The sequence below is a fragment of the Streptopelia decaocto genome, assembly GCF_964273445.1.
Source record: "Streptopelia decaocto genome assembly, chromosome: 1".
NCBI classification, from domain to species: domain Eukaryota; kingdom Metazoa; phylum Chordata; class Aves; order Columbiformes; family Columbidae; genus Streptopelia; species Streptopelia decaocto.
The window spans coordinates 195,356,691-195,375,296 of NC_138663.1; the positions used below are offsets into that span (position 1 = coordinate 195,356,691).

The 18,606-nt window shown below is 37.8% G+C and overlaps 1 protein-coding gene across 1 annotated transcript in view; it reads left to right on the forward strand.

Moving 5' to 3' along the window:
• Positions 1-18,606, forward strand: part of GUCY1A2 (guanylate cyclase 1 soluble subunit alpha 2) — a 163,906-nt gene that overhangs the window by 126,923 nt on the left and 18,377 nt on the right. Inside the window, exon 7 of the mRNA XM_082043437.1 lies at positions 7,597-7,751. Within this exon, the coding sequence (XP_081899563.1) occupies positions 7,597-7,751 (155 nt within the window). The remainder of the gene's footprint in view (positions 1-7,596; positions 7,752-18,606) is intronic.

The following is an 18,606-nucleotide window of genomic DNA, read 5'->3' on the forward strand; positions in this document are numbered from 1 at the left end:
CCTTGGTGCTGATGGCAAGAAGCTGAGGGATCCAGTAGAAATGACAGACTTAAAATGTAAGTTAAAATGTCTTTGTGCCAAAAGTGCTAAAACACCTTGCAATAGTAAAGGCTCAGCTGACATAGGCAACAACTGAGGTTGCTTGAACAGTGTAGGAGCCTTTGGGAACAATCTTGATACTGATATGTCACTGTTGTACAGAAGCTAGATAAGTTTGCTTCTAAGGGTAAAGCTGTAAGATTCTTATACATCAATGTTTTCTGCAAATTTTAAAGGTGTTTTGCAAGAGATCCTTGTTGATTAGTTCTAAGCTCTTCTGAAAGCAGATCGAAGTGAATTTCACCTGTTAAGATGAAAAGGCAAAGCATGTCTTTGTCATTGAAAGGTCACTTCACTTTACAATTTCAAATATTGCAAGCTAGATTCAAAGACCATTATGTTAAAATAACTGATGAAATTTCTGCAGTCCTACAAATAGAATGATCTTCTGATGGGGTCCTATCCATCAACACCTGTGTTTTGATCATTTATGCACAGGAGTGTAGCTCATTTTAAACAAAGATTAAAATGTGTTAGCCTTGCCACCTACCTCTAGCTTTCTGTGCCTGAGGTGTCCAGGCTAAACTCACTGTTAAATGTCCTTCTCTGTTCCATCGAGAGAGTTAGATACTTTCAGGAGTGATTGATCAGCCTAGGTGCCAGTTTTGGAATGTGAAGAATTGCAGCCTTGAGGTTATTTACCTCCTTGGTTTAGGAGAAGTCTAGAAATCTAACTTAACTGAGCTGTCTAACTTCCAGGTGCTTGAATATTGGTTGAAATCTACCATAAATGACTAAATTAACAAAAGTATTGAAGACTGTTTCTTAAGGTTAAACCCTTATGCCCAACTTTTTAAATTTTTTTAGCATACAGTTTTTTTGTTCCCTTAAATATTTTGAGCATGTGTCATTTATCCTTGTTAAAATATCACCCAATCCATTCAGTATATGTCATATGATGGTACTGTGAGACAAAGATGTCCTCCTACACTAAGGATCAAACAGAACTTTCTGATGATTCTTTTTCTTTTTTGGGTGTTAGTGGAGAGGAGGTTGGGAAAAATCCTCCACTGCTATGTGGGCTTGCTTGAATGATTAGCTCATTTTTAAGTGCCTGAACACACAGATTCACATAGTAATTAAATTCCTGATGTGGAAATTACTATTGAAAGAAAACGATAAAGAATGTTTTTGATTAAATGCTATATCAGCAATGAAATGCAACATTTTATTGGTGAGGGACAAGCAGCTTATGAAGAAGCACATTAATGTCTTTTCTTTGGACTCTTAGGGAAAGGATACAAGACTTATTCTTCTGTTCAGCAACTCTAGAAATTCTTATTTACATGGCTATTCCGCTCCTGCCTAGTGAATAATTTCAGGTCAGATGTTTTCTTACAGATGCTGCATATCCTCTTCAAACTTAGACCCTGGGCAATGCCATAATGAATTCATGTGATGCCTAAGGACAGAATTTGGCCCAAAAAACCTTGCCCCAATATAAATTTTCCTTTGGTGCTAGAATTAATGAGCCCCCCAAACTGGTCTGAGTCTTTGATTTTGATTTTTACTTCATCTAATTCTACTTCTTACTGCTGATGAAGATGCATAGGGGCATAATTTTTCATTATAGGATATGAAATATAGAATAATGGAATAAATTAAGTTGCAAGGAACCTTGGGAGGTCATCTGATTCAATCACTATTCAAAGCAGGGCTAACTTAGATCATAGTGGAAGAACTTAAGTGGAAAGAGAAAAAGAATTTCATCCTTCAAGTCTGGGGCTTCTTTATGTACAAATGCTTCATAGCTGCTTGTTCCACAATCAATAGAGACGACTGTATGCCAAGACCTTACTTCAGGGATGTACACAGATACTGTGCATCACATTGGTTATAATGTAATCTAATTTTTACACAAACTGCATAATTGCTTTACTGAATATCTATTTAAAATGGATTTATTGATCCCAAGGAATTCAGTCTTTATTAGTTTGTTACTGTATTTTTCATTATCTTTGTATAATTTTATGTGTATTTTGCTTGAAGGTTGAATAATACTAAGTCTATGAGTAAGAAATACGGGAAATTCTCATTAGAAAAAAGCTAAGTATTCATTTTTCCAAATGTTGTTCAAATATGGGGAAAATATATCCTGTAGTTTAGTTCTATAGAACACCTTGTGAAATTCAAAGTGATCTAAATTTTTCCTCTGAGCAGGTCTGTTCCTTGGCAACAATTTTGTAGTGAGCTGTACTGTCATATGTCCCTTTCCAGAAAGACACTGTGATATTTATAAATCTATCTAAGAATACAGATAGCCCACACACTAAAGCATATGTCAGGGCATAGCTGTCTGTCCTGTCAACTTGCGGTTCTTTGAAGGAGCAGAAAGACACATTGACTCACCATTGTGTGGCCCCGATTTTAGAGCTCTGAGCTCTGTAGAGTCCATTTTGCTTTAATACATTTTACAAACAAATATCCCTGTGGAAAGCATGCGTTGAGATTCAGAGATAGCACTGTCGTAGTAGCTGCTACAGAATATTAGAGCAGATAAATGTCTCAAAGAATTTGGCACATTCTATTTGAAAAGATCTGGCAGTGTGCCACAAATTAATAGCTAAGACACTGAGAGGTGACTTTCTCCTTTCTGAAGGGGACTGCAAGGACAGAAAGGAGAAGGTCCTTACTGAAACAGAATATCAGTCAGTATATTAGGGCAGAAAGTGCTTTATTTGTCTGAGAAATGGTAATGTACAGATATCCACGTACATTATTGAAACTGATATTGAAAGTCCCGATCCAGCAGATCCAATACAATACATCCTATTGTATTTAAATGCTTTTCTGGCTTGAGACATCCATGTACCTGGAAATATTTGCTTATATCTACTGCCTCGTATCAGCCCTGAGCTCTGCTACCAGCTCGGCATGAAGTCTTGAGCAGCAGCCAGTCAGTCACATTATTAAGGCTTGAAATGCTCCAGGCTGGCTGAACGTGGGATTATTTCTGCTCGTGGTTGCTTTCCAAACTGTGTCACCTACTTCCCAGCCTGCCCTCACTTCTTCAGCTGAGGGTCTGTGTGAGGCAGGCAGTGCTGTGAAAATGAATTTTGAGTCCTTCTGGATACAGTTAACCTGTGAGGCAATCTGAGACTTCTCTTTCTAGCATAGGAATAAATTTTTTCAGAGTGTTTATTAAGGTCCTTCTCTGTGTGAGTGTGGTCGAAAGAATGTATACAGCTACCACTCCCATTAAATATTATCATAATTCATATTTGAGGAGGAGCTGTGAACAACAAACACCTTTCCTCTACAGAAAGGATTTCTTTTGCCTCCAGAAATCCCTGAACTAAAAATTACTGGTTGGAGAGGGAGAATTTTGGAAATGAGCATGTATTTTTGCCCTGTGCCTATCTGAAGACAGGTTCCGTGTACATTTGGTTTGAATTGGAAAATCTGCTTGCTGGTTATAACATCAACTACTCTTTACTGGCAGACAAAGAGAAAGGTATCCACAGACTTTTCTTTCTCATGCTTTGCCTTTCAATACTGTCCACAGCCTTTTCAACTCAGAAGTCATTCTTCATTGTCATGTCCTTATGCAATTTTTCATGCTGTCACCTGTAAGGAAAGATGTCTCTGATGTCTCCTTGCTCTTCTGAATTAAGCACAGATTATGCTTTTAAAAATAAATTTACAAGCCCTTAACCAAGATTGCAGATACTTATGCACAGCACCATGTACATGAGAAGCTTGAAGAATAATTAAATAAACAATTTTCCTTTCAGGAATCATTACAGTTTGAACCACTATCGTGTGGTCTAACTAATACAGGAAATATTTTTAAGTTTTGTAATGCAACGTTCCAGTTTTGATTGAAGGGAAATATGGAGTTTATTGTGTTCTTTTGGTTGTCAACCTGCAAACATACATTGGTCAAAATCTTAGATTTGACAAGGTTTTATAAAACATTGTTGGGGAGACAAGTACTACTTCTAAAACTGTAGAATAGTGTCTTTTCACTTCCATTTTAATGTTAGAGATTTTTTTCCTCCAAAATTATTCGGGGAAATTAGGAGAGGGAAAGAAGAATGCATTTTTCAACAGGTTTTCAAAAGAGAAAAAGCTCAAGAGCTTTCAACATAAAGAAAATTACTGGATTTGCTTATTGCGAATGTACTGATTAACGGAAAAAGCTATTAAGGAATAAATTAGCAGTGATGAATTTTACTTCAGGCATGCCACTGCATTCATTTACTTTTCATAAAATATTTGTGCCTTTTCACCATGAAGCGAGTGTAGATGGGTTCTGAGTTTACAATGTTGCATTTACTTTTATCTCACTTGAAATAGGTTTTATTTTGATGAAAGAGTACAGTTTTCAGTATGGTGCCTAAGAAGGCATTGGAGCTATTGGAAGTGATGGAAACTGCACAGCAGGTAAAAACCAAACCAAAACCCAGCACTTTTGCTTATGAAAAGAACAATCATGCTTTGACGATGAGGACGTGTAAACAGGTAACACACAACATGTTTAAGATTCAATATGTCAGAAAAACACATCCACAGAATGTTCAGTCTGGAAATCCAGAGTATTTTTATGGTGATCATCCCTATTCCTGTTTGTTCTTGACTTTTCTCTCTCATTCCCTTCTGGACTATCAGTTCTCATTGATAACCACTTCTGGCATGTTTTCTCATCAGACAATGGCCGCAGCTCCAGTGCTCCATATCTTTCCTTATGAACCTTCTTTATCTATCACTATTAAACTAAACCACTATCCTTCCTGTCACTCAGGTATCAGCGTTTTCTGCTCCCTGTGCCTTATCCTGTAGCCAATATCCTAATACTACTGCATTTTCTTTAAAATTTTTGGAAGCTTCTTTTCCTTTCCACATAGATATGTCTTTCCTCTTGTCCTCTATCCATCAATACAGGCTGCTTTTCTTTAGCACCCCTGACACTCATATCAGCTTATCTCCACCTCACCCTTACCACAGCTGCTGCAAAGATCAAATTAATTAATCTTTCTTCTCCCTGTCATTTTCTACTCTAAATCTTTCCCTTGCAGCAAGTTCAATTCCTTCCTCTTTATCTAAAAGGCCTCTTACAGGTCTCTTGCTCTTTTTCACACCTGGTCATATTTCATTCCCCATTGTGCCTTCTAATATTCTGCTCTAGAAATGTTTTTTTGCCTTTGTCCATCCCTTCCCTGTTCCTTAACTGTGGGATTTCAGCATTTTCTGATTTTTTTTTCACAATTGTTTTCTCTTTGTGATAGTTTCAAAAAGGGCTGTCTTTCCATTTCTATGCATCATGCCTCTGAACATTCAGTCTTAGTTATATGCTGCCCTTTTATCATTACTTGAATAATTAAGGACAGATAAAGGAACAGTCAGCACAGATGGAGAGCATACGTTTTACTAAAAATGCTCAGTTTAAGTATAAGATAGTTAACATACATATAATTACAGATATATTTAAAGGACATAAATGAATAGAAAAATAATACATCCTGATGTTGCCACCCAATTTGCATTTCATATGTTATTGATAATGTTTAGTGGTAATTGTTCTGGGAAAGCACTGATACGGACTGCAGATACAATATAGCTTGGGAACTGTAACTACATATGTATAAATGTTATTATTGTTCCAAGTCAAGTTCTGTAGGCAGATTTGCTGCAAAGTTAATGTGAGATGTTGTTGTGCCCCAATAAGTGTCTGGTTGCAATAATTTGATCACACTTCTTTTTCCTTTGATTAAAAAAAAACCCAAACAAAACAACACCAAAAAACACAAAACAAAACAACAAAAAACCCCCAAAAACAAAACAAAAACCAACCAAACAAACACACCTTAAACGGATGACACAACACTTTTCAACACAATGAGGAAAAAGCCAGAATAACTTATCTGCAGATAAAATAAAATATTGAAAATGCATTTTTATGAAAAGCATATTTCACTAGAAAGTAATATGTGACCAATATGATGGTTATTCTTGATATAAGGAATACTTCATGGCAATAGCGTCAGTGTTGCGGGCTTTTTCTTGTCGAGAACTATATAACGAATCATAACTAGACCTCTGTTGCAAGCCATTCTTGGTGTAATTTCTCTGTGTGGTTTAATGAGAAAACCTGCATGAAATTTCTTGCATCTAGTGAAAACTGGTTTTTGACACTCTTGTCAGTAGCTCTATGTAGTTTAACATGTGTTTGTGTAAACATCTACCTTTTTTATTGTAGGAGTATGTTCTTTTAACAAAACACATTATGTACTCAGCCAAACCAAGGGTTTTAAAAATCTCTTTAGATACGCACTACAGCAAATAAAAGAGCTGTTTCTTTTCTTCTTCTGTTTAATCCCTTCTGCAAGTCAAGCTGTTCACAGAAGACCTATTATAATCTATGTCCTCCTGAGTGAAATTTTAAATATCCATTTAGTTTTGCTTCCACCCTCAGTTTTCCCATGGAAGTTGGAGTGGCTTTAGCTTCGTTCATGTAACCTTGCAAAGGAAAATATTTGATATTAAAGGTGGTATATCAGCTTCTGTTCTTTTCAGCAAGTCTGACAGTGTAACATCTGCAGCTGGTTTCCTTGGCATGAGCAGAAAAGTCATAACCACAAAGACCCTTTCCCCAGTGTCTATTTGAGACAATCATTATAAAATATCTTGAAAACATTTACAGTGTGATTGAGTTTTTGCTTCTTCAAAAGAGCCTAAACTTTTGCTACTGAGAATTTGGAAATCCTGATAGATTTGGAAATTTTTGGAAGTCCCCTGTCAATGAAGCACTGAAAGATAAAAACTATGTGGGCACATAAAAGGAAGCATCTTTCACTGCATACATTGCAAAAGTAAATTTTATTTTCTTAGTATATTTTGCTACTGATTTTCCTTCCACTGTAATGTGTACTCTGATCTGTAGTTTCCAACAGCAAAACAAAGCTGGTGCTTTCTCCTAGAGTTTCAATCTGGCCTTCATATGTGACTGAATGTACCTTAGAAGAGGTCACAGCAAGCGGTTTATTTGTCATACTTAAATAAATATGGAGAGTAGTAGTGAACAAATAGGTAGCATTAGCTCTGTTCTTAAAATTGTTTACAAAATAACTAATCCTTCTCCTATCTCACAAAAACAAGACATCGTAAATGAGTTTTTTATTATTTATTGAAAGTTGACAGGATTCACACAACTTGCTTTTGTGTGAACGAGACTTTCTGCTCATCATTTGCTGAGGGCAGGTGCTCACCTCACTAATATGCACTAATATTGCTCACTTATGGAGTCATAGTTTCCAGCAAACATGCACAGAAGAAAATAGTTTTAGCAAAGAAGTAACCATATTTTTGTTGTTCTTTTTTTCAACTATATCTGATTTAAGCTAGAGGAATGGGAGAGCCGGTTTTCTTCCACTTCACTCTTCTTTGGTTTTTATTTCTTTGAAAGGGTTGCATTGACTGGCTTGTAAATAAGTGCTGATGAAATTACTGTGGGCAGCACAAGAGAGGTGGACTGACGTGGATTTTGTGTTTTTCCAGATGAGGATAGGCATTCACTCAGGATCAGTGCTGGCTGGCGTCGTTGGTGTAAGAATGCCACGTTATTGTCTCTTTGGGAACAATGTCACCCTTGCAAGCAAGTTCGAGTCAGGAAGTCACCCACGCCGCATCAATGTCAGTCCAACCACGTACCAGTAAGTCCTCTTAGCCTTTTCATGCAGTTTTTATTTCAGCCTGTTTTGCATTTGATCTTGTAACATGCTCTGTCCTCGACATGTGAACTCCAACAGAAAATCGGCAGGGCACCAGTACAACTGGAAAGAGGTGTTGCATGGGGCTGTCAGTCTTTTGTTTGCCATCAGAATGTGCAAAGAAGTCAGGCTGTGGAGGTAAAGCAGCAGAACAGGAGGGCCAGCCATTCCTGCCTAAAATATTGTGCAACAGAAGAAGAGGGAGTTGTCTCCCATAGCACCATAATTTTATACACTACTACGGCTTTAGACTTGGGTTCCTCCCACTAGACACAGTTCATGGAGAGAAGCACATTCCCACTGGCTCAGAAGAAAGTCTTTAATTTTGCTAGCAAGGACGAGCTTTCAAAGAGCTTTTATGCTTTCTTAAAGACAAAATTTCTTACATAGCACTGTAAAGAGACACTTAATAGAAGCAATTTATTAATGTAAGATGAAAGATTGAAAATGGCAATGCATTTTCCTTAGCTCTTTAAAGAAATTATGCTAATAGAGAAGGCTTGATTAAATCTGGTTAGGAGGAAGAACTCCTAAATAAAAAAAAAATGTTTCTTATTGTTCAGATTTGACAGGTTGACTATTAGAATTTGTGCCGTTTGGATTACTGCCGAAGTACTCATTTTTTTTTTGGCAGGAGATCTCAATCTTGTTTTCTGACATTCTGTATCTGCAGTACTTTTCTGAAGTACAGTTTTGCTCATGTTTTGGGACTTTCTCTGTGGTGAATCTGTACACAATTGCTAAAGCAATACAGCTTTTCTTTCTTTTTCTTCTTATACAGACCTGTGAATCTCAATATTTTTTACCCATACCTGTCTATGTAAATTAAAGTTTTAAATGGAATTTCTTCATCCAAGAAATGAAGCATATGATACACTAGAATATAAATCAGTCATAAATTAAAGATTTAAAGTAATTAAAACTAGTGAATAAAATAGCATTCATGTGAAGAGCCCATTCACTCAAGATCAGATTTAATGACTGGAGCGAGTGTAGCTAATTGAACAAGAGATAGAAAAACTGAATAGACTTTTGATTTTAAAGTGCACAGAAGGAGGTTCATACAGTTGTCTAGTAACATGCAAGAGAAACACAGACTCAGCCTGCTATCAGGTATAGAAAATCTGTTCATTTAATTAAAAATAAACTCAGTAAATACAAAGGAAATTGCTGTTTGGAACTTGATGCCACTTGAAAAGAAATTGTCGTTGGGACCTTCCAGGTGCAATGTTCTAATGGCTTTGGTTCCTGATACTCCACTGTGGCAGTGGATAAACCATCTAAGGCATTGTCTGAAAAGCGAACTCAAGATTGTTCACCAATTGTGTTCCAGATTTCAAAACTTATGCAGTAGCAGGGCCTTTGGTGTTAATTTTACACAAACGGAGGTGATTCTGGCAAAGGGCAACCAAAGTCCTGTAACAGGGACCTGGAATTTTCTTGTACAGCAACAGTTCTTATAAAGGCACATTCTCAAACATGAGATGGTCTTCGAGGTATTCTGAAAATGCAGTCTGTACGTTTTTTCAGAAGAAACATCTTAGTTGTTTCACAAATGTGATTTACAGGTGTGATTCCCCTTATGGCTATGGTGTTGCTCAAGTTAGTGTCCCTGAGAGCAGAAATTGGGAGATAGACAGTTTCATAATATTTTAAGAAAAATACAGCTGGGAATACAAGTTGTAAGTATATGCTGGGTCAATGATGCACAAAACTCTTTACTTGGCATGCAGAAGCTGGAGTCACTTTCAGTGTGCCAGTGCCAGTTCTGTTGGTTTTGGTTATGAGAGTTATATGGCACCTTTTCTGAGACAATAGATTTGAGGTCACTGTTGACCAACCTGATCTAGTTGAAGATGTCCCTGCTCATTGCAGGGGTGTTGCACCAGATGAGCTTTAAAGGTCCCTTCCAAGCCAAACCATTCTATGATTGTATGATTCTATGTTATGTTTCCATCACATTGTTGGTATAACTCTGTTCTAAAAGCCAGTTTGAGGGCTTATATATGGAGTTTACTAGACATCCGTGTTTTTATACTGCCCTTTATCTGTCTCCAAGTACATTGTAGCACAAATATGGCTTTTTTTTTTGTCAGTGTCTCACCTGTACCTGGTTTGGTCAGACTGTACTGTAGCAAGTCAGATGTGGGTAACCTGGGTTTGGAGACCGTTCTTTCTGAGACCTGGCTAGCATAATGCAAGTCAGATTCTCTCAACCTCTCTATCTTCCAAGTTGTATCAAAAAGGGGGCTACAATTTTTTCGCTTCCCTTTAATCCTAGAAACCCAGTAGGAATAGGACCATTTGTTTCAGGTCAAACTTTCACCTTGTGTGATCGTAATGTCTGGGCTTGTCTTCCAGAAGGTTACAAATTTGGACTGTTGCTTTCAAAAAGGGAAGATAGTAGAAAAGTGTCTGACAGTGCAGTAATGCTATAATGTAAAATTGCAAACCAAAACAAAATGCAGAATTACTGTTACTTGTTATCAGCATTATGGTGCTATGTAAAAAATCTGCTGCTATTTGCTGAACAAATTCAGTGCTCGATTTAGAGAACTTCAAGAACAAGCAACAGCCTAGGCACATGTTTACAGGTAAAGGAAATAGAAATGGCAAGAAAAATATATGTTTGAATGAGAAGCAGCTATCATTGAAGACGAATGGCTAAAAGTAATGATGAAAAGGCTAGATACACGTTTATTTTACATGATTCAGATATTATATGAGAAAATGAAAGGGAAGTGCATGAGGCCACATAGAAAGGCTATTTCTAACCATACCTTCTGACATGATTGAAAGCATGAGAATGACAGGGAAGATGTCAAGAAATGGCACTGCTGACACAGGGGCCAGGGGAGACTGCAATTACAAAACACTCAATAGGGCAGAATTATTCAGAGCTACTGAAGGTGATCTGTGAGGTTTGAGCATATTTTATTTCTACAAACCAAATAAACAAATAGTGATCTGCTGTTTTTGTGTATAACTTTTCTTAAATATAATTTGCATGAGTATATAATTTGCTGTGTACAAATAAAGTGATTAATCACAAACTGAAGTGTCTTTATAGTTGACGTTATATTCCATCAAATGCTTCTATTGGATCATACTGTGCTGCTGCGTACTCAGTTCATATTTTTTATTATCTAAGAAGCAACAATATTTTCCAAAATAGATAATTCTGTATTCAGTATGAAAATAACAGGATTTTCAATTAATTAAATCTACTGGCATTTATCATTACATGTTTGTGTCTACCATGCACCCTGATGAGAATTCTGATACACGTTTTGTGCTTACAAAGCATGCAGATACTGGAAACATGTCTAATACTTATCAGCTTTCATTTTACAGTACAGATTATTCATTAGAAAGTGTCATTAGCATTCAAATTGTAGTCACACTTCAGAATGCCTGTTATTGGTTTCAGACACTTCCCTGCGAGCCAATTATCTTCCTAGGTAGGAATCAGAGTATAAAACTGTAAATCTAAGATGTGGTGGTGCCTGGCACCAGTGTTGAGCCTGGGCAGCCTTGCTCCCTTCACACCTGCCCGGGCAGAGCTCTGAGGGGTCAAACTGCACTTTCTGCAAAGGTGGCCTGTGAATCCGCTGGGAATAAGAGATCACTTCTGTTCAAAATACCTGCTTCTCTTGACTCAGGCAGGTCTTTTGACTGAAGGATTACAGAGCTTCATTTAATTTGCTTTGAATCACTGAGCATTGTAAAATGAAAGAACTGGAACAGCACTGGTAAAGCTTCCAGTGAAACATGTGGAAACTGGAGAGGGAGCAGAGGATCCCAGACTGGTCCATGTTTAAACACATGGCCAGGAAGGAATAGGAGAATATCAACACATTCTCTGTTCCTTTAGTAAACTGGCAAATCCAGCTCAAGGTTTTTTTAATTCATCTGCATTATCCTGAATTGAATAAACTTATCTTATTTTTCATACTGAGGAAGGAAGCACAGTGAGATTTATGAGACTAAATATTTTTGAGATTAAATATTATTATTATGAGATTAAATATTATTAACTCTTTGTTTCAGCCTTGAATAATGATATTTATCAGATATTAGTATAATACACCCACATTAATCCTGTTTCCCTAATAGTATTACAACATAATGCCTTGGGATTTCAAAGCAGTCATCAAAAGCAGGTAAACATAATTGTTGCTATTTGTCAAGTGCTGTATTTAAAAATGAATTATCTTTTTCCTCTTTTTTCCACCTCTGGTCTTTTCCAGCACCTATTTCCCTTATGGAGACAGTGCTTCTAGCATCAACTGTTGGGTACAGATACTTTCCTTTATCACATAATGGGCAATGCATCTGGCACCTGAGCTTAGGCAAAGATGAACAGCCTGTATCCCACATCCTCATCTGCTTTAGGAGAGCAACCAGGTGTACCTCCTTATTGAGCTGGGTGAGGTCACTGCTGGCTCACCTGCCTCAGTTGCCTCTCAGCCTTTAGAACTGACTAAAACCAGCAGAATTTGAATAGAGTTTTAATAATTATTTCACAGAATATTTTGTTGAAGAAGTTTTACTTTTAGTTAATTAAGAAGGACGTTTATACATCTCTATCAGGATTTTAAACTAAAACTATGCATTTCTATAAACTCCTTGTAAATTTTTATTTTCATCAAATTATTTTTCCTACAGGTTATATCTATGTATCATCTATATCTAATCTATACCTATATTTTTCTGCCTCATGTGGCGAAAAAATTGGATTTGCTCTCCTTTTTCAGATTATTTTAAATTTTCTTTCTGACCATCCTTTAAAAAAATATTTCTTTTTATGTTGGTCGGTTCACTGTGTATGCTTTCAAGGGACATATTAGTGACAGAAAGGGAACACAGATTATACGTGGATACAAAAAAGTATTGTTAGTCTAATGAAAGCATAAAAGTCTATTCAAAATGCACTGGTTTATTCTTGATTTTCTGTTCCCGGTATCATCTACCTCCATGAGGCTGCACCCCCATAATTACTGTGATTATGGTCCTGGGGCCTCTGCTGCCTGCCCACTACATTTTTGTTCAAGGACCAGAGGTAGTTCACTCTACACAGGATAACTCTGTGTTAGATCACCACCAATTGATTAACAGTATATGTTGCGCCTCAGTTCCACACAGCTAAACCAAAGGCAATAGTGATCTGACTGCTAGACAACTGCTAAAACTACAAAAAGCCTAGACAAATCCAGACAAGTCCTGGGGCCAGCACTGGTAGATCAATGCAAAGCCCGGGGCCTTTTGCTAGTGATGGCCAATCCTGTTCACTAAGCCTAATTCTCTAATGTCCCAAACAGAGAGCAGAAACTCATCTGCTTAGGTGCGTGAGGAATAAAAGTATTAAAGGTCAGTGATAGACACTCTCCACCGCATGTGATATACAGTATATTGCCTTAAAAAATCATGGCTGGTCCTTTCAAAATCTTTTTACAGTTGATCTGTATGAATGAAAACCACCAATACCTGAACTTCCATAGTTTAAAAAATAATGAAATACAATGTGAAATGAATTAGATCCAGAGGTAGTCAAGTTTTTTTCAGTCTTCTGGTCTTACTTGCATGTATAGAAACTGAGGGAGAAATTCAAAGCTACTAAAATTTAGGATGAAGTGCGCTGATTTTTGACATTACAATTGCAAATGCATGTTTTCACACAGTGTATTTTATGATCAGCCCACCAATATTTCTAAGAAATGCAATAATAATTTAACATCTGAATTCATGGGGAAACAAATGAGCTGGCATATGTTATCAAACCACATACCCAGCTGGTGAAGTGACCAACACTTGTTGCTGCAGAGCAAGGGCTCAGCAATCCAGCAGGAGACAGTCTTCTGGTAACCCGTTTGGGAAGCCATTAATTAAATTTTCCTAATTGCACCAATTAATAGGTGGATGTGAACTAGGTTAGCTACTGTTTTTACAGTTCTTTAAATGTTAGAGCAAAAATAACCTTTTCTTTTGTTGATAGGTATCCCTGTGAAAGGTAACATTTGTGGAAGATTGAGCTGGCCACTTTGCTTTTCTTGGTGCCTACTAGTATATCAAGGAAGGCAGTGTATATTCTCATTTATTGTAGAGCATTCTATTTGTTTTAGAAATATTGTTCAAATCTTGGTCTATACAAAGCAGTTTTCCTAACAGAATTTTACACTGGAGTTCAGTTCTGAGTGGGTGCTTTTTCAAGTCTGCTTCAGCAAATTGCCAAATCCTATCATAACATGACTTTTATTTAGGGTATGTGGAAATTTATTATACAGAGGCCAAAATGTATGTATATGCAAAATCAAAGCTGAATAAATATTTCACTGTTGTTAATACCTTACTTGAATATTACAATCCTGTTCCATAGTTTATTGAGGCAGCAAATACTATGATTAGTTTCATATCTAACTAGATATGAATGTGTGTTTGAACAATACTATATAATACATATTTTATATACATATAGATCAGTTTATGGCATTTATCGCAGAAACTGTGATGTGAAGTATATCCACTGTGCATTTGATGGAGGGCCTGAGGAAGACAGAGAGGAGCAAACCGTGCAGGCAGGTGAAGGTGCTGTGCTGCATTCTGGGGAGGCTGATGCGGTCAGGGGACAGCGAGGGATGAGCTTGACCAGCAAGACGAGGAGCTCGGCTGAGGACGGGCTGCATCACCACCGGATCGCTCGCTTGCTCCCTGCTGTCTAGTGACTCTGGAAATACTTGCCCAGACTGCATGGCCTGAAGGTGGCTTTTAAGAGAAGCCTGGTGTAAAGGGAGAGACAAAAGACAGGCCCCTGAGCACCACAAACCGTGCAGTGTGCTGGGCTCCTGCAGCCAAACAAACCTAAAGGCATTTGCTATATTTGCAAAGTTTGCTGGGAGGTGGCAAGCTGTGCTTGCCATAGCCAGCAAGCACTAGTCACAGCAGTGGGGAGGAGGTTTCAAAGGTTTCCAGACACTGTCTGGGCAATGTGTCCTCTCAAGCCCTCATGGTGGAACTCACAGTATTAGAGCGTGCTGAAGTCCCTCAGCACTGCCATTTCTCAAAGCAGCTAAAGTTGAGTTAGCACATGTGGTAATCATTTATTCCTGTAGCTGTGGAAATACAGTTCTCAAGGAAGATTCTATTTCCGAAGGAGCTGCTCTTTCATATTTCCAAAGGAGCTGCTAAGTGGCTGCTCCTCTCACCATGTTATTCCTCCCTTTGGACAGATTGCTCAGTTTCTGACCTTATATTATTTGGGCAGGAATGGAGCAGGTTAGCCCACTTTTCACAAAACAATAATAAAATATTTGCAGCTATCCTTCCTGCTGAGCCTAAGGTCAGGCAGACGTCCTTTTTTTTGGTGTAAGTATTAATTAATCTTCACAGCAGCCAGTGATAAGTACAAAGGTCTGACATCTCTGAGAGATGGACAGATAAAGAGGTGAAACTGCTTTCCAATGGGCACGGAGAGAATAAGAATCCTTGTGGAAAGCATGCCCTCAGCATAGAGGGCCTTGGAAAAATAATTCTGTAGTAACAAATCTTTGTTAGTTTATTTTCTGAATGTAGGAACTCAGTGATGACGATGTCACTGTTTCTTGCCAAAATAGTTTGAAATATAATTACCCTATCATTTCATTTATGAAAAAAAAAAAGAGCTACAGCTTTTAAAAGCTTCTTCAAGGTTCCCACTAAGTATGATCTCAATTTGCATTCACACACAGACCTCCTGACCTTGAAATGCTTCTTGTTTCCACTAGGAAATAAGCATGTTTTCTGCTTCCGTGCTGACAATTTTTTTTTATTTTATTTTTTTTTTTTAATTTTTAAATGGGATGATTCTCAGGCACCATCTCTTTTTGTCTGGAAGCAACAGCTTTTCCACCAGGGAAAGGAAAGAGCAAGAATTTATACTATTCTGGAAGATTTCAGGTTAGGAAAGGACGCTGTCAATGTTCATCAGTGTTTAAGAAATTCTTCCTCCCCTGAAACATCAAGAATGAAAACAAGCTGAGGGCAAGCCTTGTTCCAGAAAATTAATAGGAATGCTCGAGCAGCCTGACCTTCACAGTTTAAGCAAAAGGTGTATCCAGCCACTTGAGTGGAACCCAGAATTTTGAACCTGTGAAAAACCTACTATAGAAATATCTTTTGCAATAGTGCTCTTAAGGGAAATACACAGAAGTGGTGCAGGAAATACAGCTGAGATAACTGCTGTGAAATATTTTCAGATTAGTTGTTATATGCATATTCCTGAACTGCAGAGGTTGTATAACTTCATCTTAAGCTCTATGACTATGGAACAGTGGGGACATTTTGTGTAGAGTCTAAGCTGCCATGTAATTTCCTGAATGTGAAGGATAGATTGTGCTCTCAGGATAGATTGTGCCCTCAGACTTTCAGAACAGGCAATCTGACTTGGTCACAACAAAATGCTCTGAGAATGGCCCAGACAAACAACCAGAACTGGTGCCACCACCCAGGAAACCTTCCAGACCTTCACCTTCAGCCGGAGAGGAAATGCAAAAACTGTGTGGCTTGGCCTTGCCCTCACTGACGATCTGCACTCTTTGTTTTTCTTAGCAGAAGGATCTTTTCAGGTTCTTTGTACCCATGAAAAGTAAGACAAAAACCTTAGAAATGGCTGTATATCTGGGGCACAGCCATCAACTGCTACTGTTTTCTTTTTTACATCACAAATGGCCGAAATATAGGAGGGAGGATTCCTGAAGAAAAATGTCCTCACTGATAGGCACTGAGTATTAGCAGGTAATTTATTTCTTTAGTGTATACACAAAGCTGTAAGAAATCAGAGGCAATTTCTGAACCACAATCCCATTCTCAGCCTGGGAAACCAAGTGTCAGGACCAATATATTTAAGAAAGCAGAAGAACCTGTTCTTTAGGAGAATGCTAACAAGAGGCCATTTATGTCCTGATTGAAGTCTTTCTAATGGTATTATTACATGAGCCAGCAAATATTTTTTTTCTTAAAAGTGCAAACTAAAGTAGCTAAGGTAGGATGTGATCACAAGTAGCTCCCATTAGCATTTGGTAAAGATGGTTTCCTGCCATGTTTGCTTGGGAGCTGAAATGTTATCCCAATAGAGGCTAGCTCGACAATTTCTGAGGTTGAGAGGCTGATTGAAACAATGCACCTAATATAGGGATATGGAGTCTATCATAAGCACCACAGTAGTGGAGGAATTTCCAGAGGATGAATTAGTTAGTCATCCATCACTCCTGGCACCTTTGATACTCTCAGACCATTTCTTTGCAACCAAGTTACAATTCACAAAACAGGTGAAAATAAGGCCTTTAATTAATATCTTGCACTTTTGTATTGTGAGGAAAATAGTGTGAAATAGCAACTAAATTCAGTGCCAGCCCTGAACGGAATCAAAAAGATATATATGTTTTACAGTTTCAGACTTGTACAACTGTCGTTACAATTAGATAATGTTAGGCTCTGAGAAGGAAATAATTGATTTTTAACAAGGCCAGATGCTCCATAGTGAATAGGCATTTTGGGGAAGAACAACTGCAACAAAAGCTACAGATTTAGCTCTGAAGGTTCTAATAGTTCAACTGTTGCTTGCGGAAATCTAGTTTGGGAAGCAACAAAGAGTTATTTCAGTGTATTAAGACTGTAGTTTTAAAATGCAAAATATTTACCGCAAGCATTGCAGAGGTGAAAAGATAGAAGCTTCTCTGTAGAGGCCTCTGCAAACTCTCATGCCATTTAGAAAAGATGACAGTATTTTGATCATAAAATTGACAGTCTGGAAAATACATTATGACATTCAAACCGCATGCTAAGCAAAGACCACCACAGAAGTTCAAAGGCAAAAACATTGTTGGATTTATAACCAACTGATTATTTAAAAGCTTGGAAGAAAATGCCTTTATATTTCAATGAGCTCACACAGATTGTCTCAGCCAAAACCCATGGAAAATACTCAGTAAAGGAAGTACCATTATATGTGCTAAGAATCCTGGAAAATTCTTCTGGCAACAAGATTCATTCATTCATTCATTTCCCAGAAATCAGCTTTAGAGACATTAAATAAACAAGCTATTACAAAATCTGCTGAAGCTAATAAAGTTCTTCCCACTGATGTTTTTGAGCTTCAAGTAAGACTGATTGAGAGAAAGAATAAATATCTTGGGAGGGGAAAAGATAAAGACTGCTTTCAGATATCCAAGTGCGCTCAGAATTTACCATTAGCTCAAAACTGATCTTTTCAGTACTATGTAGGGCTGAGTAACCCTAATGCAATTTACTGGGGAAAAAAGGGAAATGTGAGGAGTTATTTTACAAGTTTGACTAGTTTCAGGGAAGATAATTGATAAAGATATCCTAAACTTTCAGATGTAGCCAGACAGAGATTTCTCCACGATGGAGGAAGACGGCAAATGGCAACAGGCCGTATAGCCGGGTCTGTGCTGTTGTACCATCTGGGTGGGCATGATGATGGCTTCATGGCTCCCATGAACCTCCATCTTCTTTTGACCCTGACCAGGTGGCCCAGATTAAACCCACAGGTACTTGTGATGAATAATGTCAGACTTGATTCTGTTTTTTCTTGAAGCTGGATTTGCAGTATTTGAACCTAATTTATGAAATACTGTACTACTGAGTATGAGAAGGGCACAAAGTGACCACCCTGCTTCTACCTGTGAGAGCTCCCAAGCACTGTCACCATCATAACTACTTTCCAGCAGGAGATCTGGTGGCAGCTGTCACTCTGAAATGTTCATTTCTGCACAACTGACCAGATTGGAGTGTTTTAAGTGAG